The 22,540-nt window shown below is 41.7% G+C and overlaps 2 protein-coding genes across 49 annotated transcripts in view; one reads left to right on the forward strand and one right to left on the reverse strand.

Annotated features, from left to right (window-relative positions):
• LOC110503950 (myocyte-specific enhancer factor 2D homolog) overlaps nucleotides 1-6,800 on the forward strand; it is a 79,973-nt gene extending 73,173 nt beyond the window's left edge. For 27 of the 48 annotated variants that reach the window (XM_090229078.1, XM_036972747.2, XM_090229053.1 and 24 more), the window contains 2 exons: nucleotides 136-186; nucleotides 3,092-6,800. In XM_090229078.1, coding sequence (XP_090085204.1) covers nucleotides 136-186; nucleotides 3,092-3,515 — 475 coding nt within the window. In that variant the 3' untranslated portion in view covers nucleotides 3,516-6,800. The remainder of the gene's footprint in view (nucleotides 1-135; nucleotides 187-3,091) is intronic. The other 21 variants (XM_090229050.1, XM_036972806.2, XM_090229064.1 and 18 more) reach the window with 1 other exon arrangement.
• Nucleotides 6,801-12,610: 5,810 nt separating this feature from the next.
• Nucleotides 12,611-21,264, reverse strand: LOC110514831 (uncharacterized). Its single transcript, XM_021594009.3, is given in 5 exon segments — nucleotides 12,611-12,901; nucleotides 12,903-16,692; nucleotides 17,331-17,404; nucleotides 19,210-19,334; nucleotides 20,234-21,264. Coding segments are annotated over 5 exon segments (4,992 nt in total). The 5' UTR covers nucleotides 21,050-21,264; the 3' UTR covers nucleotides 12,611-12,714.
• Between the last annotated feature and the right edge of the window lie 1,276 nt (nucleotides 21,265-22,540).

Below are 22,540 nucleotides of genomic sequence, written 5' to 3' on the forward strand. Positions count from 1 at the left end.
TTGACTAATTTTGAATGTAAAATGATTTAGCCAAGTTGTTGGGCTGTCTGTTATGTACATCAATGGAGAGCAGGTTTCTGAATCACCCTCCCTGTGTTAGTTTCTCAAACTTTCTTTTTTACCCTCCTTTTACAGCATGGCCTCTCAATCAAACTTGCTATTTGGCAGGGAAGAGGGTCTCTGCTGGTACTGTATATCTCCTCAGTCAGAGGAGGCTGGTGGGAGGAGCTATAGGAGGATGGGCTTATTGTAATGGCTGGAATGGAATAAATGGAACTGCGTCTAACATGTGGTTTCCAAATGTTTGATGTATTTGATACCGTTCCATTAATTCCATTCCAGACATTACAATGAGCCCATCTTCCCATAGCTCCTCCCACCAGCCTCTATCTTCAGTGTATAACTAGCCACACAGCATGGCACTGTTTCCCAAACCTGGTCTTTGAGGACCCCCATGCATGCTGGTTTTCATTTAAAACCAGATCCAATAATTATTTGACAGAGACTCCATATGGAGATGCTGGTAATAGTCATCCTTGAAACTCACTATTTATTGAGAGATTGGTTTAATGTGAAAACTGTGCACACAATGGTCCTTCTGGACCAGGTTTTGGGAAACGGCACTATACTGTACTGTATTGTAACCATGTGCTTCTGACTACGCTAGCTGTGTTAGCGCCCTGAGCTAGCCTGAAGAGCGAGCCTTCATCAATGTCACCAGCCTGCTGACTCTGTTAGTTTTGTTCTCCATAGCAACAGGACCCTTGTGGCACTATAATCCATCTACGTGTACAAGTCCATAATGCCGGGCTTACACTTGATAAAGTGACACATAGTGGCAGAGGAACACAGTCAAGGGTTTAGGGAGTGAGTGTGGACATGAGCGAGAGTAGGTGTGTGTGTTGTAGGGTACAGAATCACATTCTTGCATCTTTTATTGTGCAACTGTGAATATATAAAATAATATGAATGGGTCATTGTGCCCTATAAGTACACTATCTTAAAGGCCCAGTGCAGTCAAAAACATGATTTACCTGTGTGTTATGTACAGTGAGCAAAAAAAGTATTGGGACAGTGATTCTTTCTGTTTGTTGTTTTGGCTCTTTACTCCAGCACTCTGGATTTGAAATGATACAGTGACAAAATGCAGACTGTCAGTGTTAATTTGAGGGCATTTTCATCCATATCTGGTAAACTGTTTAGAAATGACAGCCCTTTTTGTACATAGTCCCCCCATTTAAGGGGACCAAAGGTATTGGGACAAATTCACTTATGTGTATTAAAGAAGTAAAAAGTTTAGTATTTGGTCCCATATTCCTAGCATGCAATGATTACATCATTGTTTTGGTTGTGTTTCACATTATTTTGTGACCAATCATTTGAGTCACTTTTATTGTAAGTAAGAATAGAATATGTTTCTTAACACTTCTATTAATTCACATTCACAATTCTATTCACATTAATAGGGATGCTACCATGATTATGGTTCATCCTAAATGAATGGTGAATAATGATCACTGAGAAAGTTAGACACACATATCATACCCCCCAAGAATGCTAACCTCCCCTGTTATTCTAATGGTGAGAGGTTAGCATGTTTTGGGGATATGATATTTGTGACTTTCTCACTCATCATTATTCACGATTCAGTACTATCCATAATCATGGTAGCATTCACATGAATGTAGAAGTGTTTAGAAATACATTATATTCTTATTTGTCCCAGTACTTTTGGTCCCCTAAAATGGGGGGACAAAAAGTGCTGTAATTTCTCAACTGTTCACCTGAAATGGATGAAAATACACTCAAATTAAAGCTTGACTGGTTAGCCTCATGGTATCATTTCAAATCCAAAGTGCTGGAGTACAGAGCCAAAACAACACAAAATGAGTCACAGTCCCAATACTTTTGGAGGTTGGGATAATACCGTGAAAATTATGATATACCCTTTTAGTGTAAGAGCTGTTTGAAAATACTTTTGGGAAAAAATGGCAGCCTGTTTTTGTGGGATGGAGTTTTGGCCTGCCTGGTGTCATCACCAGGCGGTAAATTAGTGAATAGACCAATAAGAGTTCCAAACCTCTCTGCCAATAACAGCTAGTTTTCAGTTTTCCCCTCTACACTCGTGAGAAATGTCTCTTTGCTAAGAAGCTATTTTTGTTTCTTTTTGACTATTTGAATTGAAAAATATCACAGGAAGGTATTTAATTGTTAGCCAGAAATGATTTGATATTGAGATAAAAACGGCTGCGTTTAACCTTTTTAAGGGTGACCTGATTGAAGTGATTGTTGGCTTTTCCAATTGTGGGGGATGGTGTGGGAGAGAGGGGAGGGTGCTGAGGGCTGTGTGAATTTACAGATGGGACTTGTTGGAGGGGTGTGTAGTTGGAGGTGTCTGGGCACAATTGCATGAGTTACTAAATGCAAAAGATTGAAGTGACTGTGGACACATGGCACAAGGCATGGTCTTTCGGAATCCAGAGTCAGTCTGCATGGCTTGTGGACCGTGCGCTTCCGTGTGGCCTTTTCATCCAGTCTGTTTGCGTGTCTGTTCATTTGTCTAACCTCAGTCCATCATCCTATAGTCTCTTGTAAAAGCTACGTCATGACACTTTGTTCCCTAAAACATTAGCAGTGAAACATTACCTGTCGTTAGCAATTAGCCAAACATGAGCTGTCAGCCCAGGGTGTGTATGAACAGTAGGGTGGAACACAGAGCAATGCACATAGAAATGAAGACCTACGCAGTTCATAGAAGGGACACTTATCTACCACTCCCATAAACAATTATATTCTTTCTCTCCAAGGTTCTGTTTAATTTTCCGCTACTCAATTTGCTGACACATTTGTTTCCTAGGACCCCCCCCCCCCCCCCCCCTCCACCTAGTGTGTGGAGGTGTTGACTCTATGTTCCATCAGCGCTTACTGCACTGTGTGCTGTTGAGCAGGTCCCTGTCTGGGCTCCTGTGTTAAAAGTGATGTTCGTGGTGATGTTGATGTGTGTTCGTAAGGAGTGTTGCAGTTACCCTGGCTGACCAGCAGATGTCAGCACACGTCTCACCATTTCTCTCTCTTTTCTCGGTCCCTCCAGGCCGGTGGGCCACTTACCTCAGGGCACCATGCTGACAATTAACACCAACCCCAACATCAGCATCAAGTCGGAGCCCGTGTCGCCCAACCGCGACCGCAGCACCCCGTGCTCCACAGTCGGGGGTGGCGGAGGAGGAGGCCTAGTGACCATCACAGGGGCCCCTATGTCAGGCCAGTACCCAGGGGCCCTGCGCCTGGAGCCGTCCACCCTGCAGGGCCGCTCGCCCGTCGGCAGCTTGAGCAGCAACGGCAGCTCCTACGAGGGGGACCGGGACGATGGGGCCCAGGGGCGGGCCCAGGACTTCCACCACCAGGGAGGGGCCTCCTCGGCCATGGGGCTCCTGAGGCCCTCGTCCACGCAGGAGCAGCAGGAGCAGGAGGGTGCCAATGTGAAGAGAATGAGACTGGACACTTGGGTAACATAGATGTGTAGAACAAGGGAGTGAAGGGGAGAGATGCCCCCCTCTCTCTCACACCCCCCCCACCCCACACCTATTTACCGTATGTACAGTAAATGCTGACCTCCACACATGCCTCCACCACACACAAACACACACACACATGCACCGGACACGCCCATTTGCGCATGCTCTTACACACTTTCTCTCACAAATGTATGCATTGACGCACAAGCTGCATACTGTTTTACCCTATATTGTACTACACACACACACACACACACACATATTCTCACACATGCACCCTCTATAGGGGCAGAGTAACCGAACCAGGGATTACATGTCAACATAGTGTGTTGGACAAGATTAGGATTAGAATGAATGAGTTCTCTTTTGTTCAAGCTGGCTCTGTCTCCTTTTCGTTTTGAAGGGAGAGAGAGCGTCTAGAAAACTGACTGACTATTGACTGACTATTGGCTTTGCTGGGTTTTCTGTTTACCCTCTACATCACATAATACACATCTGGTATCCTCCTGTCATTTATCCACAGTAGGTCTCTAGTCCAGCTGCACTGCTCTGTTGAGAAACAGTACGACAACCAAAATGAATCCACTTCTTTGTATCTGCCCAGTGGTACTGTTATATCCAGCTTTTGGTGTTTTTGTAAAGAGTATGAGATTGGTGAATGAGATTTAAACGGTTTTGTTGGAATATTACGTCCTCTCTCTGTCTGACTTGTCCATCAGCCATCTTTACATTTCTATAAACATTTCTAATTTAGATTTAAGAACCCAAAATTCACCAAGTCAAACTTACTAGCTATCCATTTGATAAGACAGGATTCACTGTTCTAAAGTGGACGATCCTTGTTTTGTTTAGTTTTAGCCAGGTATTTAATCAGAATCATGCAAATAGCTGTTTAATCTGAGACATCGATACCTTATCTAGGTCAAATACTGTTTTATCAGGGATGGGCTGCACTAGCTCTATGACACATGCTACAGATACCTACAGATCAACTTCAGATTCTACGTGTGTGTTCCTGTTTTTGATATTTATTTCAAATGCTCTTTTTGTGTAAAGTTTTTTTGTTACTACCTTCTTGACTTTTTTAGATTTTTCCCACGCTCAAATCCATCCGCACTCACACACGAAAAGTATTTTTGTTAAACAATGGCAGTGATTCAGAAGGCTCTGAATAAGAGATATAAACTGGGAGAAAAAGCAAAGAACTGTGTATATAAGCAATTTGTTCTGTTTCCTTCTGTATGGCTTTTGTATAGCAGGGATATTGTTTTTTTGTGGGTATATATATATATATATAACAGCAGCGATAGTAGATTTTGAGAGTAAGGGATGAACTGCATACCATGCAGAGAAAACGATAGACGACAGGGATTGTATATAGAAATATATGTTCACATATGTTCAGCAGGATATCCCTAAAAGCCAATGTGTTGATTCTCAGTGGATCTGTCATTCTATTTGTGTGTACATAAGTGTACTACGTTGCAAAGCCAAGTGAGGGTGCTAGAGGGACAGAATGGAAAGTAGCAGTGGATTGGACTATTTGAGTGAGCAGTGGTTAGTACTCTGATGGAGCGCACTTTAACCCCTTCCTTCCCCCCAATCCCCCAAAATGCCCCCTCTTTAAAAGCCAGGTGTCCTCCAGAATGGGACAGTCATGTCTGCATGTCCTCAGGTACATCAAACTCATCCAACACACACATACAAACACATTCACACACATTAGCCAGACAAGTATCCCTTGTGCTTTATGTTAGACGAGAGTTCCTCCCTGGCCACATTAATTAATTACAGCATTTCACTCGCTCCCTACCCGTGACTTAAAAGACAAGTCCATCTCACTCTCATTTGACCTCCACCACTATCAATTTTCTGCCAAAACGGCTAATTTCTCCACACACTCAAACACCATACTCACATATACTCTGCACTCTGTTCAAATGACCTCACATTGGCTCTTTATTGTTTTATATCGTTGTAGTTGTTGCTGTAGGGATTGTGCAGCCTGACTCTTCAGGAGTCTAGATGATCGTCTAGAGACGGATGGCAGAGAGAGAGCTATCACGACTGCCGGCATGTTCGCACACCCTTGGACTGTAAGACTGTTGTGTCCTAAGCTTTGAACAAAACATTGACCCTGATGGGGTTTTTTTTTCATAAAAATGGTAGCTATGTCTTGAATAGGGCCACACGCCATGAAGCGATGTTTCATAACTAGACTAAATGGTCACTAGTGGAAGCAGACTATGGGGAGATGGTTGGTTAGTACTCTGGACATTGGCCAATCGATGTGTTGCATAAAGCCCTGACATTATCTCAGAACAACACTAAGGGTCACTGTAATCACAAATGAAAAGACAATCGTCATGACAATAGTTAACCTGCGCCCCCATATTTCCCATGTATAATGAATGATGTTTAGAGAATCTCACTTTCCAGTGTTAATTTGTGCTGGTGACAGTTCTATTGTCTGTTTTTATTATAATTGTTCTATGGTAATTGCTATTATTACTGTTAATATTATCATTATTGTGACCATCGATGGTAATTGTAATGATGATATAGAAAAGACAATTTTATTTTTTGCGGTTTTGTGTAGGTTAGGAATCTTGTTTTATTTGAATTTTATTTTATTATATATAAATATTATATTTTTGTTTTGTTTTCATTTTTTGTTTTTTCTTCAAATGGTGTACAAATATTGCACGATTTATGACATAAAACAAAACGGCTGTAGTAATATTAGTACATGTGAGATCATGGAAGGTGGTAAACAAGTTTAATACAATGCTGCAATTTTTAGTCAAATGTATAAAACTTAGTCTACACATAGTAAAGTGGGGACAAGACACATTTAATTTATTTCCGACTAGACACAAAGATGTCAATGCATGGGCATAACACAAAAAAGGAATGAATCATGTTATAGGAAATAAATATGAAATGTAATATCAATAAGAATTTACATCACACAGAAATAAAATCGAAATTGAAGAAAGAAGTTAATAAATTATAGTTAATATATTGTGTTCGGCTAGTCTGATTTTTGTTGTAAAAAAAATATAAAAAAATAAACATTTTTGTTGTTTTTGGAGAATGATATACAATTTGTGTATATTTTCATAAATAAAGTATGCACTGATATGTTATTACAAATTCTATACTGCTTTTACAAAAAAAGTGTTTGTTATTGTACCAAAGTATCCATTTGTCCCTTCTTACCCTTCCCTTTTTGCGTATGTTTTATCGTATTTTATATATTAAATAGACAAGTTGACCTACAAAGAGGTTTTGGTTTGTTGTTATTATGATTTACATTAGAATGTGGATTTGTGTTAACTATCAAAACAGTCTGATCATTTATCAATACAAACTTATTTTCTGAAAAAAGTTTTCTGGAACGTGATGTATCAGCTATGTTTGGTAAGTGACATAAAATATGGGACTGTTGAGAGAGTTGCTCATTAATTGCCAGAGATATGCGAAGTGGAGTGATCTATTCTTACTATAAGATGTCACCACATGTGCTGGTAATGCTTTGGTCATCATTATCAAGTGTTCAGATCTACTGAATTATTTGACAGCCCATAAACCTAAGCCAAATATGTTTTGGTTTTTCTTTAGTTTTCAAAAATGGAAATGTTTCTAGAAATCATTTACTATATCAAATCACATTTAAAGCATTACATTTTTCGCAAGCAAAGTGATCAACTTAATTGACTTAAACTGCATGTTATGTGAGACTATGCCACGGTATTTGAATGACATAACGACAAAGGTTAATACTAATAAAACAAAAACGTTAATATAAAATGACTCTTTGTAAATCATAACTGTCATGGGAGGAAAAGAGAAAGTCGAATGATCTTGGAAGGAGAGACTTGGGGGAGTTCTCAAGGAGAAATGTTGTATTGAGGTGTCTATTCATTGCATGATAACCTTTCCACTGACATAATCTCTACTTATTTAAAGAAGTGCAAGATTTCAGTTTCTTAATCATCATTGGACAGTAAACAAATGCTTCATAAATAATACCATGTTTAGTCCCAATTTTCTAAATGAGAGAGATGAAGTAATGAGACAAGAGGATTGGAGCAATGAGGTGGGGGTGTATTGTCCCCTCCTCCAGACAGTTGACCATAGTGGCAGCTGTTCTGTACTGTGTACACTTCTGTCTCCAGTGACAATGGCCAACTAGTAATCATTTATAATCGAGACCACTCAGTCTGTGGAAGTATATCTCGCAGGTTAGCGTTTTTTGTCATGAATCTTATTCTGGAGGCAGCTCTGCAGAGTGGTCACTAGCTGGCGCAGCAACAAAGTCATACAATCTGATTTGAAACCTAACCTTAACCACACTGCTAACTCTAATGCCTATCACGTGGCCAGGGATGAGCCAGGGTGTGGCTCTAATATTATGCATGGCCACATTTGCTTGTATATAACTGATGGAGTGAATTCACAGGGGGCCATCTTTGATTGGATTAGAGTGGGCATCTGGTACCATCCGGCTGTCTCGAGGCAAAATAAAATAATCCACTGGCTCCTGCATCACAGTGTGGACAAAATATGCATCCGAATATGTACACTGAACAAAAATATAAACGTAACGTGAAATGTTGGTTTTATGTTTCATGGGTTGAAATAAAAGATCCCAGAAATGTTGCATACGCACAAAAAGCTTATTTCTCTCATTTTGTGCACAAATGTATTTACATCCCTGTTAGTGAGCATTTCTCCTTCGCTAAAATAATCCATCTACCAGACAGGTGTGGCAGGTATCAAGAAGCTGATTAAACAGCATTATCATTGCACAGTTGCACCTTGTGCTGTGGACAATAAAAGGCCACCCTAAAATGTGCAGTTTTGTCAGACAACACAATGCCACAGATGTCTCAAGTTTTGAGGGAGCATGCAATTGGCATGCTGACTGCAGGAATGTCCACCAGAGCTGTTGCCAGATAATTGAATGTCCATTTCTCTACCATAAGCCACTTCCAGCGTCGTGTTAGACCACTGTGTCCTCTGTTTCCTCTGTCTGGCATCGTGTAGGCGAACGGTTTGATGATGTCAACGTTGTGAACAGAGTGCCACGTGATGGTGGAGTTATGGTATGGGCAGGCATAAGCTACGTACAACAAATACAATTGCATTTTATCGATCGCAATTTGAATGCACAGAGATACCGTGACGAGATCCTGAGGCCCATTGTCATGTCATTCATCCACCACCATCACCTCATGTTTCAGCATGATAAAGCACAACCACATATCGCTGAAGCTGAAAATGTCCCAGTTCTTCCATGGCCTGCATACTCACCAGACATGTCACCCATTGAGCATATTTGCATTGGTGTATAGTACTTAAGTAGTACTTTAAAGTATTTTTACTTAAGTAGTTTTTTGTGGTATCTGTACTTTACTTTGCTATTTATATTCTTGACAGCTTTTACTTTTACTTCACTACATTCCTAAAACAATGATGTACTTTTTACTCCATACATTTTCGCTGAAACCCAAAAAGTACATTTTGAATGCTTAGCAGGACAGAGAAATAAAAATATATCTTATCAAGAGAACATCCCTGGTCAACCCTAATGCCTCTTATCTGGCAGACTCACTAAACACGTATGTGTAATTTGTGTTGGTGTGTTCTCCTGGCTAGCCATAAGAAAAAGAAAAATTAAACGGTGCCGTCTGGTTTGCTTAATATAAAGAATGTGAAATGATCTATACTTTTACTTTTGATACATAAGTATATTTAAAACCAAATACTTTTAGACTTATACTCAAGTAGGATTTGACTGGGTGACTTTCACTTTTACTTGAGTCATTTTCTATTAAGGTATCTTTAATTTTACTCAAGTATAACAATTGGGTACTTTTTCCACCACTGCATGTTTGGGATTCTCTGGATCAACGTGTACGACAGCGTGTTTCCGTTTCCACCAATATCCAGCAACTTCGCACAGCCATTGAAGAGGAGTGGGACAACATTCCACAGACCACAATCAACAGCCTGATCAACTCCATGCGAAGGAGATGTGTCGCACTGCATGAGGCAAATGGTGGAAACACCAGATACTGACTGGTTTTCTGATCCAACAGATGCATATCTGTATTCCTAGTCATGTGAAATCCATAGATGTGTATTTAAATGGACTGATTTCCTTATATGATCTGTGACTCAGTAAAATCTTTGAAATTGTTTGCATGTTGCGTTTATATTTCTGTTCAGTATAAAAACATATTTGTCATTATTCAGATTCTTGTCAGTGAGGCCAAACTCATATTCATAACCATAATAAATACACCCTTCTTTTAGAGCTAGGAGCCTGACTGTCTCTTTCCTGCATATCAGCGTTACCATTAGACGACTGCACATGTTAGAACAACTTATACTCTATTACAATCAAGGTCATTGGCTGGGTGCGTGTGATTATTTCTGTTACCCTGTTGCTGATTGCCAGACGTGACCTTATCTCGTCATAAGGGGACCTTTTATGTGAGAATGATTCACACATTCTTTGGAGCAGCTGATGTGGTTGTGAGATGGCAGCTGAAACCCTGTCAGAAGCGTCTGTCTAAAGTGCTTTGTCATATGTCTGTCCTTGGTACTGTAAGTGGCACTTGTCCTTAGTGATGTATTCATACAATTATTTGAGTCTAATAGAACGAGTACATACTGTATATGCATCAGGTTGAATATATTTGTACATTCTTGTTTACAGCATGGCACGTATAACATATTTCTCTTCCTTATAGCCCATTGTTTACAGGGGGTGGGCCAGTCGTAAATTTAGAACAAAAGAGAAAATGAAGGCCTGTCTGATTGAACCCTCTGTCTGATTTTACAGGTCTTCCGTCACATGGAGTAAATCAATAGAAAGGGGATAATGGATGACAGATGGTTGTCGAAGGAGAACAAACACACTCCCTGTAGAGAGCTGGTATAGTTTTACACCCCTCCTGTGTCAAAGTCACACACACACCCCAGCCCTGCAGCTGAGCCCCTCCCCCCAGGTTAGCCAGAAAGGCCCAGCTGAAATGGAGCCTCTGGTCGCAGCCGGACATAGTGACCAAGCACTTTCAGCCTCTTGCATCAGATGTGGTCATCCTGGCTGTTTGTCGGGGAACTATTCTTCTATTAACAGCACTGGGCATGTGTTCCTGGGATAGAAATAGCTTGTCCATCCACAACATCTCTTTAAATAAGTATTGTTATTTCATATACTGTAGATCATCTTATGCCGAAATAACCTAGTTAGTTTATTCTTATTCCCCAAACTGAATATATAAAGTTGTATTGTCATAGCTAGTTACAAGGCTGAGTAGGAGCCAAAGACGTTTGAAAATAAGAGCATGCCAGACAGCTGCCGTAATGCCATTCCAGCACCCAGCCCTTCTCTCTGTGAATGGCTGTGGTTTCCCCCTTTATTCAATCAGTCATTGCAGAGATTTGGGCAGTGAGCAGGCAACCGGCAGCTAAAATAGACACTATTGTTCTGAAGACTGACTAATGAATGACAAAAAAAGGGGGAAGGAAAGCCGTGAGGCGGGAAGAGGAGGAGGTGAGAGGAGGTCATCCATTGTTCCTTGTTGCCTATTTTCTCCCTCGGTCTTCCCATGGGATGGTTGTTTGTTATGGAGGGCCCAGTGCGGCTTTGTTAGCTAGCCTGCTTTGAGGTCAGTAAAGCTGGGATGGTGCCAAGTCTCCCCTCCCACACCGCCCCTGGGTCTCACTCACTTTAATGTAATACACAGAGGAAACAGATGTTGAGGGAGAAGCCAGCTGTTTTCTTGGCCTGGTCTAAGGGTATGCTTTCCTCTGTCTTTAAAGAGCTTTGTCAAGACACTGGATATTTATTCTCGGAACCCGTTGCGCGCTAGTCTTCCCTCTATCAGAAGAAACTACTGGATAATAGACCGTCATTGTAAAATAACTGACAGTTTCTTAACTGACTTGGTTTGTTAAATAAACAAAACAAAATTGTTTTTATGGACCAGTGTGTTTATTTGTTTATATTTCTATGTTTTTCTCCCTTAATTTTACAAAAGCTTTATTTATAAAATGTAAATATTTCAATGTAGAGTATATCAAAACTGCATCATTAAATAAGTCATAAAAAGTTCTTAAGCAAATATACAATTATAAACATATTTGTCAATTAGTTTTATTTTTCCATGTACATTTTTTTTTGTGTGCGTTTCTACAGAGAACACTAGCCAAAAAACAACACAAGTGTTTTTTTTTCGTAATGGTTAACAAAGCATGGCTAATATGGTACCATGTTGTTTCATTGTCTGTTAGTTATATTTATTAAAATGAAGGCAAGCTGTTCTTCTAGGATTTCAAACCACTGCACTGCTGCTTGTAGTGTTTGAGTTGTAATTTAAATTATAATCATAAATAACACTTCTCATTGGAGTAAGTCATGGGGAATGAGTACTTTCTGAGGGCACTGTATACATCAACTGGAGTCCTTATCAAATAAACTTGCTTACGATGTTAAGATAAAAGTTGCCACTAGAAAAACAGGCTCCCAGGTCTTGTGCATTGAAATACCTGGGTTCTCACTTTTTCTCTAATTGATTTCCTTCAATCAGTGCAATCAAATCAAGAATGCTTTGACTTTCAAATGTCCTTTATTTGGTTTTTAACTAAGTTACTTTTGTTCTCCAAAGAATAGAAAAATGGCTATTCAAACATACATTTGTAAAACTTACAAAAATGGCCCTCAATGTCTTGAAATGGAGTAGGTACACTGGTGGTTAGTGTCACCAGTGTGTGCACCAAGGCATAACTTTGGTTTTTGAAAACAGCATCAATATTTGACGGTCCATGCTATCTCGCATCCTTGGGACGTCCCTACCCCATTGAAGTTGACATTTTAAATGGTGTAGGTAAGGGTTATGGTTATATTTAGGGTTAAGGTAAGGGTAGGGTAGGGGTTAAGGTTGGGGTTTAGGGTAGGAACATCCCAAGGATTCCAGAGAGCACTGAATTGTCATGACATTCTGTGACATATTATCCTTTCAATTACTTTTCACTGTAAGGATCAATGTGAATCAAGTGAATCAAGGATCAAGTGTGAATCAATGCTCATATTCAAAGCCTGTAAAGTGTAAATAGTATTACACTCTCAATAACACTTGTCACTTCTACTTTACTCCTTATAGAAACCATGCTGAAATTGTTACTATTCTTCCCCAGATGACCTGGAGTCTCCCTCATCTTCAGAACCTTCAGAAGTAACATTCATACCCTCTACCACATCTCTACACACCAGCTGCTTCACCTGTGAGGGCATCTGTTTGTCCTCTTCTTCAAGGGTGGAAGCTTTAGGTGTGTCACTGTCCATCTTTATGTTCCAATTGGCCACCTGTAGATTCCAAATCCACCCAGGATAGGTTATCCGCCAAGGCTAGGTTCTGATTGGGTAGCTTGGTCACATGGTCATATGGCTCGTCCGGTTGATAGGAGGCTCCTGTTTCCAGATTGGAATCCCAGAAGTTGCTGTGTACACCAGAGCTGAGGAAGCTGTGGTGGTCCTGGCCTTTGCTGACAGTTTTGGATGAGCTCTCCGAGTCTCTCTTGTGACCTGCAAAAGGATCTCCAGATTCCAGGTGTTTGTTTGGACTTTCTAAGACTTCCCATTTGTCTGTCTGAAGACATTCATGACTTGCCTGATAGCTAATGACCTCTTCTGCAGAATGTTCTATAAGAGCATTGCAATCCTCATAGTGAGAGACAGCCACATCTAACAAGTCTACCTGATCTGCAGTTAGATTTGCTTCGTTGGCACGTTGCAAATACTGGCTTGCATTTGGAGACTCATCATCTGTGCTGTTGGACTCTTCTATATCCGAGTTGTTCATGTTGGTTTGATTCTCAGGCCTGCTGTTTAAACTGCTGTGGATAGAATGGCTTTCAGTAAAGTCTGCATGAGTCAGCATAGAAAGGTTCTGGTCATCCTGTCCTTCTATTTTGTCTGGTACAGCTTCAGTTCCCAGTTCCTCACTGAAGACCTTACCTTGAGCCAAATATTCTGCTTTGGATATTTCTGCTGAACTTTCTCTAAGAGATGTGTGTTCAGGTGTCATTCGAATCCTAGAGTGCATTGAATACATAACCTCTGAGGGTATATACTCTGGCTCAGATTGATTCAGTTCCTCTCCACCTGAGGGTATATACTCTGGCTCAGATTGATTCAGTTCCTCTTCACCTGAGGGTATATACTCTGGCCCAGGTTGATTCAGTTCCTCTCCGTCTGAGGGTATATACTCTTGTTCAGATTGATTCAGTTCCTCTCCGTCTGAGGGTATATATTCTTGCACGGATTGATTCAGTTTCTCGCCGCCTGAAGTCGTATGCTCTTGCTCAGATTGATTCAGTTTCTCGCCGCCTGAAGTCGTATGCTCTTGCTCAGATTGATTCAGTTTCTCGCCGCCTGAAGTCGTATGCTCTTGCTCAGATTGATTCAGTTTCTCGCCGCCTGAAGTCGTATGCTCTTGCTCAGATTGATTCAGTTCCTCTCCTTCTGAGGGTATATACTCTTGTTCAGATTGATTCAGTTCCTCTCCGTCTGAGGGTATATATTCTTGCACGGATTGATTCAGTTTCTCGCCGCCTGAAGTCGTATGCTCTTGCTCAGATTGATTCAGTTTCTCGCCGCCTGAAGTCGTATGCGCTTGCTCAGATTGATTCAGTTTCTCGCCGCCTGAAGTCGTATGCTCTTGCTCAGATTGATTCAGTTTCTCGCCGCCTGAGGTCATATGGTCTTGCTCAGATTGATTCAGTTCCTCGCCGCCTGAGGTCATATGCTCTTGTTCAGATTGATTCAGTTCCTCGCCGCCTGAGGTCATATGCTCTTGTTCAGATTGATTCAGTTTCTCGCCGCCTGAGGTCATATGGTCTTGCTCAGATTGATTCAGTTCCTCGCCGCCTGAGGTCATATGCTCTTGTTCAGATTGATTCAGTCTCTCTGAGTGTATCTGCTCTACCTCCTCACTGTATAATATGTCTTGTGTCTGGGAAAGTTCAGTGTGAGACTCAATTTGAAGACTCAGTACTGACTCGCTCTCAATCATCTGCCCATTAAAGTGTTCACTGTAACTGGATATAGATAAATTCTCTAACTCTTGCTCTACCAATCTATCAATTCTTTCTTCATTATTGTCCTCATCAGAGCACATCATGGAGTACTCTCCAGGTTCTGTAAGTTCCTCATAGGATTGTTCCTCTTCTGCCTCCTGAATCAACTGATCTACTGCAGTCTCCTCATCGTTCTCCTGTGTAGCATGCTCCTTTGTTTGGCTAGCATCCATGTCCTCTTGGTGAGTGGAGCCCATGTTACTTTCCTGATCTATGACATCCCCTTCTGACTCTTCATACAGATCCTCCATGGTGTCAAACTGTTTGGACTTGCCTTCGCCCCAGGTGCCTGATCCTGTCTGGCAAACCTCCCTGTCCTGTTCACCATCACTGGAGTCACTTTCTCCCATGTGTGAAGCCTGAGTGTTGGCATCCGTCTCGTCACTCTTGTAACGGATCAGGGGGTGTGTGTCGGCCAGTGTGTTGTCCTGAGTGTAGCTGTCGCCTTCTAGCTCAGCCCTCCATGAAACATAAGTATTTTGACAGTAGTTTGCCTCATCATGATCCTCTTTGTCATTGTCAGATATATTCCGTTTCTCTCTGCCTAAAGGTATATGCTCTTGCTCAAATTGATTCAGTTTCTCTACATTTGAAGGTATATGCTCTTGATCAGACTGATTTGGTTGGGTTTCTCTGTTATTCCACATCTCTTCCTCTTTCATATGATCCTTTCCTTCTTGATCCTTTCCTTCATCCATTCGTTCTCTAATTCCATTCTCGTCATTGTATCCTCCCACTCTATTCCATTCATCATCTACATCCCCATTGGGGTGCAATGCATATTGTTCCTCACGTTTATTATACATATCATTTTCATCATCCCCTTTTGTGAAATTTATATCACCTTCCTCCAGTCTTTCAACATGGTGAAATACCTCTTCTGACCAGTGAGAAGCTTGAGCCATCTCTCGGTTGAACTTATCGATTCTTTCTGTCACACAATGTTCCTTATTGAACCCTGCCAATCTTTCACAATCATCCTTACCATACCCATAGGGGCGCAATTCATCTTCCAATTGCTCCTCATCTTTGTTAGACATATAGTTTTCATCATCCTCTTTTGTGAGATTAATAACATCTTCCTCCACTCTTTTAACATGGTGAAATGCCTCTTCTGAACCGTGGGAGGCTTGAGTAGATGCATATGACATATTGTCCTCTTGGTTGAACTCTTTTGACTTGTTGTACTCAAAAGCTTGACTGCTTGTGAAGGTCTCAAATGCAGGTTCTAGCACTGATTTAATTTCAGACTCCAAGCCTTCTTTCCCCACCCATTCAGCGTCTTTCCTTGCTGTTTCGAGATCTCTTTCCTCCAATGCATTCATGGGACCGTAAGGCAGATCTAGTAGAGGTTCCTCCTTTTCAGAAGACATTTCAAAAGGTACATCATTATCATCATTTGCAGAGAAAGCAGAATGTGCCCCTGTCACTGAACCTGCTCTCTCATCGCTCACTGAAGGGCTGTAGAGCTCTTGAGCATCAGTGCTGAACACAGTTGGCATACTGAAGCTGATCTCAACCTGGTGACTCATGGCAGGTTCCAGAACTGGTTTGTCTTTAGCAACCCAGGTTCTGACTATGTTCTGATCCTCTTCCTCCTTTTCTAAATCCCACATGGATTGTTCCTTATGGTCAGAACCAAGCCAATATACAACATCAGCTCCTGCCTCTTCAGTGGGAGGTGAGAGAGGCTCAGCATAGTTGACTTCTTCATGGACATCTTGGGGTCTGAAGTGGTCGACTGAAATTCCATCCTGTGGTACTTTGGGGTAAGGCGTTGACCAAATAACCTGCCGGTTGGACCCTAAGTCAAAGTCAACCTGCTCTTCCTCTGTCTTTCGACAACTGTCAGGTGTTTCGTTCAGGGTCACCTGGTTTTGAGTCCAGATTGGTGATGCGGACATCGTTGTTACATTGGATCGTGGGCTTGCTCTATGGATGGTAGAGAAGGGACTGAATATGTGACTGGTAGCCAGCTGTGTCTGGAAGCTTTGCTTAACCCCTCGAGAGCTGGGGACTCCATCTGTGAATGACATAGGAATATTATTGAATAGGTAGACCATGCATAATGGTAATGGGTAGGCCACAGGCCAGGGACTATCATAGATAGACATCAATAAAGTTGAAATGACACTGACAGTAATATTGACAATACCAGGAAACATTCACCAATGCTTTGATTGCTTTTTGAATGCAAATCTCTGCCTATTCCAAAATGTCTTCAGTTTTATCTTAGGTTGACAGAGCTCGAAATCCCATCCCAACGGCAATGTTAGGAGACATGTTCTCCTGAGGTTAGACAGTAATGGAAAGATATTGATCATGACTTCCTTTCCCTCCAGTCTGAATTACCGGAAAGCAAAGCCATATGGCTCAATGACCTTTGGGGACCCTCTTAGGTAGCTTGTGTTACAGAGCACAAAGCGTCTAGCTCAGCCCCCTAACCAACCCACACCATCCCCCAGTCTTTTTGGTCTAATGTGATTATATACAGTACAATACAGAGTCAGGACTCTCCTACCTCTTGGTTTTGAGTAATAATATACAGTAACAGGAATACATGTCATGGAGGTGATGGCTTTGACGCCTATCAATCTCATGTTGTATTACAACACAGTCACTGATATAGCTGGTTGATTTCTGCATGAAGTGATCATTTACCAGATGTGTAGGTACTCCTTAGCTGATTTGTTGAAGAGAAATCCCCCATCAGACGTTCATTGTCCAGTAAAGCTCTGAAGGAAAATAACAGACATAGACAAATGAGAGAAGGATTCATGAAGGGAAAGTGATGTAATATGTTTTGCATCACTATCTAGAAAATCTTATGTCCTGGTTAGAAGCAGCTTGAATACTAATGTGACAAATAAGCAAGATAATTTTAGTTTGGCCACACTAGGGGGTTTTCTGAAATAAGTGTCGTAGGGTGGGGTCAGAGGAGTGAAGTGGGAGGGCTTTTGTTGCCAACATGTTATTATTGTTATTGAAATGTGGGGACGACATTGTCATTGACGAGCCATCTTGCAGTGCACACCACTACCATCAATTCCCCCGCTCACATACTCACAGCCTAAAATACAGGCATGCACGCCCTGACATTCTGATTAGCCCAAGCAGAACGAATACCATTTGTATTCACAGATGTGGACCATGCCCATTCACACACACATTTAAACCAGCATCTCTAATGAAACAATACTCTTAAATACTTACAAACTGGTGCACATGAATATCCCAATATGATCCCAGCATGACATTCCAAGTGTTGCTCAATGTGTTGTATTGCGTGTTGGGATGCACTGTGTAGGTGCAGAAAATATGAATTTGATGCATTTAGCAAATCTCTTGCTCTCTGCTTCTCCCCCTGCCTCTTATTCCTGACTCCCATAGTGTCACATTCTGACCTTAGTTCCTTTTTCATGTCTCTATTTTAGTTTGGTCAGGGCGTGAGTTGGGGTGGGCATTCTATGTTGTTGTTCTATGTGTTTGGCCTGGTATGGTTCCCAATCAGAGGCAGCTGTTTATCGTTGTCTCTGATTGAAAACCATACTTAAGCAGCCTGTTTTCCCACTATATTTTGTGAGTAGTTGTTTTCTGTGTCTTCACCATACAGAAGTGTTTCGATTTTCATTTCTGTCCTTCACTTTGTTATTTTGTATTTTTCGTGTTCTGAATGAAATTAATTATCATGGACACTTACAACGCTGCATTTTGGTCCGATCCTTCCTACTCCTCATCAGGCGAAGAAAGAGTTTGTTACACATAGCTCATACGTTGATCATTCCCTGCTGATACCTTGGGGTCACTATGGAGGGGGAAGAGACCAGGGGAAAGAGAAAGGCGCCACTCTAGAGGCCCATATAAGGTTACCCTGCTCAAGACAGCCGAGACTGGCCTTTTCAAGGGGATGACCTTTAGGCCAGACGGCTGAGCCCTATTGGACAACAGGCCTTGGGCATCTACATATTGTTCCACATTCTCACAGGGGGAGGGGTGATGGGGCCCAGTGAAGATGGGATGAGTGGGACATTTGCCTCAATTTTCATATTCTGATCGGCAGGCTTTTTTGCAGACATGTCTCTTTTTCATCTGTTTCATCAGAGCATGTTCAAACCAACTTGAGGTGACCCTTTTATTTGAACCTTCCCACGCCTCTCTTACATAAAAAAGGACACAACCTCTGATCACCTTTAGCTGTGGACCAATGGCCTTTCATGGCTTCCTCCCCTCGTTTCCTTTCCCTCTACAGCTGATGAGTAAAATAATTGGATGGATGGCCATCATAACACTTTCACCTGCCATGGTCTATCAGATCAGTGGTTGTGAAGAAAAACAGACAAGGAAAACAAGTTAAGACTGAAGTCCAACTTGAGATCCTTGTATGTAAGTAATATTTTCAAGCAAAGCTCCAATTGACATTAATGCATGATTTACTAGTTACCCTTTAGCATTTGGCCCAAAATGTATATAGATTAGTGCTAAAGGTATGATGAGGGAGGTACTGTAGCGTCTGATATATGTACTGTGACATGTACTGTACCTGTATGTGGCCACCTCCATGCCTAGAGACATCTTCAGCTGCACCAGACCCCTACTTTCTGTCAGAAGAGTGTCAATCTGATTTCCCAGCGCCCCCTTCTCCATCTCCAACACCTCCAGATGGGCCTGGGGAACAGGAAAAGGGAAGAGAATTGATTAGAAATAGCATTGATGTCATCCAACAATAGCACATGAACAATAGCACATGTATTGAAGGCACTGAATTCTAGTTCCTGGCCCCATGTCAAGAGCTTATGCCCAGCATAGAACATAGAATGATCAATGTTGTGTTCCCTGCATCTTATGGTTGGGCCCCAGTGTGGATTTTTGACCTTTCTAGACAAATGCTGACCTGGAACAAATTCCCTGAGCCCCAGCCTATGCAGAGCCCAATATGTTGTTTCTGTCCAAACATTTTGTTAGCATTTCAAATGAAAGGGAGCACAATATAATCCTTCTCAGCGATACTGCGTTGGTGTGTTTCTTCGTCATAGATATCATCAGACTCATTTGGACAAAAACACCTCTGTGCGTTTTCATAAAATTACCATCTTTTCCCCGTTTTTATTTTGGGCCATGTCCATTTGAAAAACGTTCTGCTATGACTGACATTTCAAACGTTTTGTTTTGCTTTGGTTTGCTCAACTGGAAGCAGCTTTAGCTGTCTCGATTAACTGGCAAAATACACAACAAGCACATTGTCAATTGCCTTTGGACTGAAGTCATTTGAAGGTCCTAAATCCCACACAGCAGTCACACGTTCAAACAACACACTCAAGACATTTTAAAGAATGTATGATTATTCAAGCGTGCCTCAATATGTAATTTAATAGTATGGTTAGGAATCTCACTTTTATGGCTCAGTTCAGGTTCAGGTGATTGATCTAATTGATACTGTTAGATGATTGCATTGGCAAATGACACTGTTATAACAAAGTTACCTATGAGATACTGACATGAATAAACCCACACCCATAAATATGCCCACAGCAAAGATCAAGGTCGGCTACTTTAACTGTTCTTACCTGCAGGTTTTGTATCTCTTGCCTCTGCATGTCTCTCTGTTTGGCCACACTCCTCTCCAGACACTGCCTTCTATCCTGGGCTGATTGCAGCTCATTCTCCAGGGCCTGAAGTATCAGCTGGCTCTCAATTTTCTCCTGGCCCACCTGGGCCAACCGCGTTCTGGCCTGGTTTAGAGACTCGTCCAGGCTGTCTACCTGGCCCTGAAACACCATGGCCGCCTCATGCCACGCCCTGACAGCCATCTGGGAGTACTCCTCACCCAGGTCCTGGAGGCTGGGAAGCTGGGTGCCCGTTTGGGGTGGAGGGGATGGCAGGGCAGGTCTGACTTGGATTAGTGTAGCCTGGAAGCCAGCAACATCTTCCTGGTGGGTTTGTATCTGGAACTGGATTTGTTTCTCTAGCTGGCTCACCTTCTCTCTTAACCAGATCTGAGCCCTCTTCTCCTCCTCCATCTCCTTCCTGCTGTCTGCCAGCTTCTTCTTCACCTCCCCATGGGCGTCCGCCTCCCACTGTCTCTGCAGCCCCAGGACTTGGAGCTCCTCACCCAGACTCCCTAGCTCCAGCTCCACCCGGTCCTTCTCCCTCCAGGCTTCCTCCACCTCCTGCCTGGCCAGACTCAGCTTGTCTTCCAGGCCCATCTGCCCCCCCTGGCCACTGACCCTCAGGGCCTGGAGCTCCTGGCATAGTAGCTTGTTCTCCTCCTCCAGCAGCCTCACTCGGCCCAGGTAGGTCTCCAGGCGCTGGTTGAGGTTCAGCATCTGGAGCTTGTTGTCGGTCCGGTGGCTGTGGTGGTGTCGGAGGCTGTGGAGCTCCATGTCAGAGAGAGAGGACAGATAGTGATGCTGGTTGAGTAAAGAGGGCCTCGCTCTGGAGCGAGCAGTTTCTGTCTATGTGTGTGAGGTGCTGATTCGGTCTCTCTCTCCAAGCCTGTGTGTGAGGGTCAGAATGTGCTGTGAGGCTGCTTGCCTCCTCTAGTGTGACCGCTGGTGAGATACTCTCTTTTCATACTGGAATTAATGCAGGGGAGGGCAGGGGTAGGAAAAGGGAGGAGGGATGGAGAGGAGGGAAGAGAGGGAGGTGGGAGTGAGAAGTGATGTCATTTAGGGGTTAACTCTAGCAGTGCTGGAATGTCTTCTGCGTCTTATTCACTGGGAGAAATTCACATTTTGATTGAATGATATCTGTTATCTCTCTACAAGCACATATTCAGTTATTTTTATGAAATCATGTATTTCTTTACACCAGTTTTTTTTCCTGATACACACATGTTGTGAGCAATTGTGAGACTACTGATTGTAATATGTAAGGCTAAATGCAATAGCATAAATACAATACTCTATGATGAATAGACTTGACAGGAAGCCTAGAGGAAACATTTATATTTGAACTAAGACAACTCCGATTGTCACACGTGATGTAGATTTAGAAATTATAGGCTAAATCAATCTAATTAGATAATTGATTGACTTAATAAAGGATAGACTACCATCTTGATTAAAGTGATGTAGCTACTTTCCAGATCAATTTTGGCCTCACTACTACCATCTGGTGACAGTATTTCAACATTGCAGCAGCCCCACGTCTACATGGTAAAAACTCCACTTGTGATAAGGTGCGTCTCGGTGAGAGGTGTAGGAGTTAGGCACAGGAGAGCAGGGATTTCTGAGAAGCGTGTTTAATATAGATATATGTGTATATATATATATATATATATATATATATATATATATATATATATATATATATATATATATATATATATATATATATGTATATATATGTGTGTATATATATATATATATATGTATATATATGTGTGTATATATATATATATATATGTATATATATGTGTATATATATATATATACATGTATATATATGTATATATATATATATATATATATATATATATATATATATATATATATATATATATATATATATACACACACACACACACACACACACACACACACACACACACACACACACACACACATAGTCCACCAATACAAAATTGGCACAGATGAAAATGAAAAACTACGCTCTCGAAGGAATATAAACTCGTGTCAATACAGGGAGGAACAACCACAGTTCCGACACTACATACAAGTACGTAATAGCGAAAACAATAAACAGCATAGATGATCGAACGCAAATACACACAAGCTTAATCCTGCACGAATTAAGGCAGGCAACAGGTGCCCTATATACACACAGAAATAAAAGCAATTGAAACCAGGTGTGAAAAGGAACACAGACAAAACAACCAGAAAAGGAAAAAGGGATCGGTAGCGGCTACTAAA

This window comes from Oncorhynchus mykiss, chromosome 3 (assembly GCF_057628025.1).
Source record: "Oncorhynchus mykiss isolate SJ-2025 chromosome 3, ASM5762802v1, whole genome shotgun sequence".
In the NCBI taxonomy this organism is placed as follows: domain Eukaryota; kingdom Metazoa; phylum Chordata; class Actinopteri; order Salmoniformes; family Salmonidae; genus Oncorhynchus; species Oncorhynchus mykiss.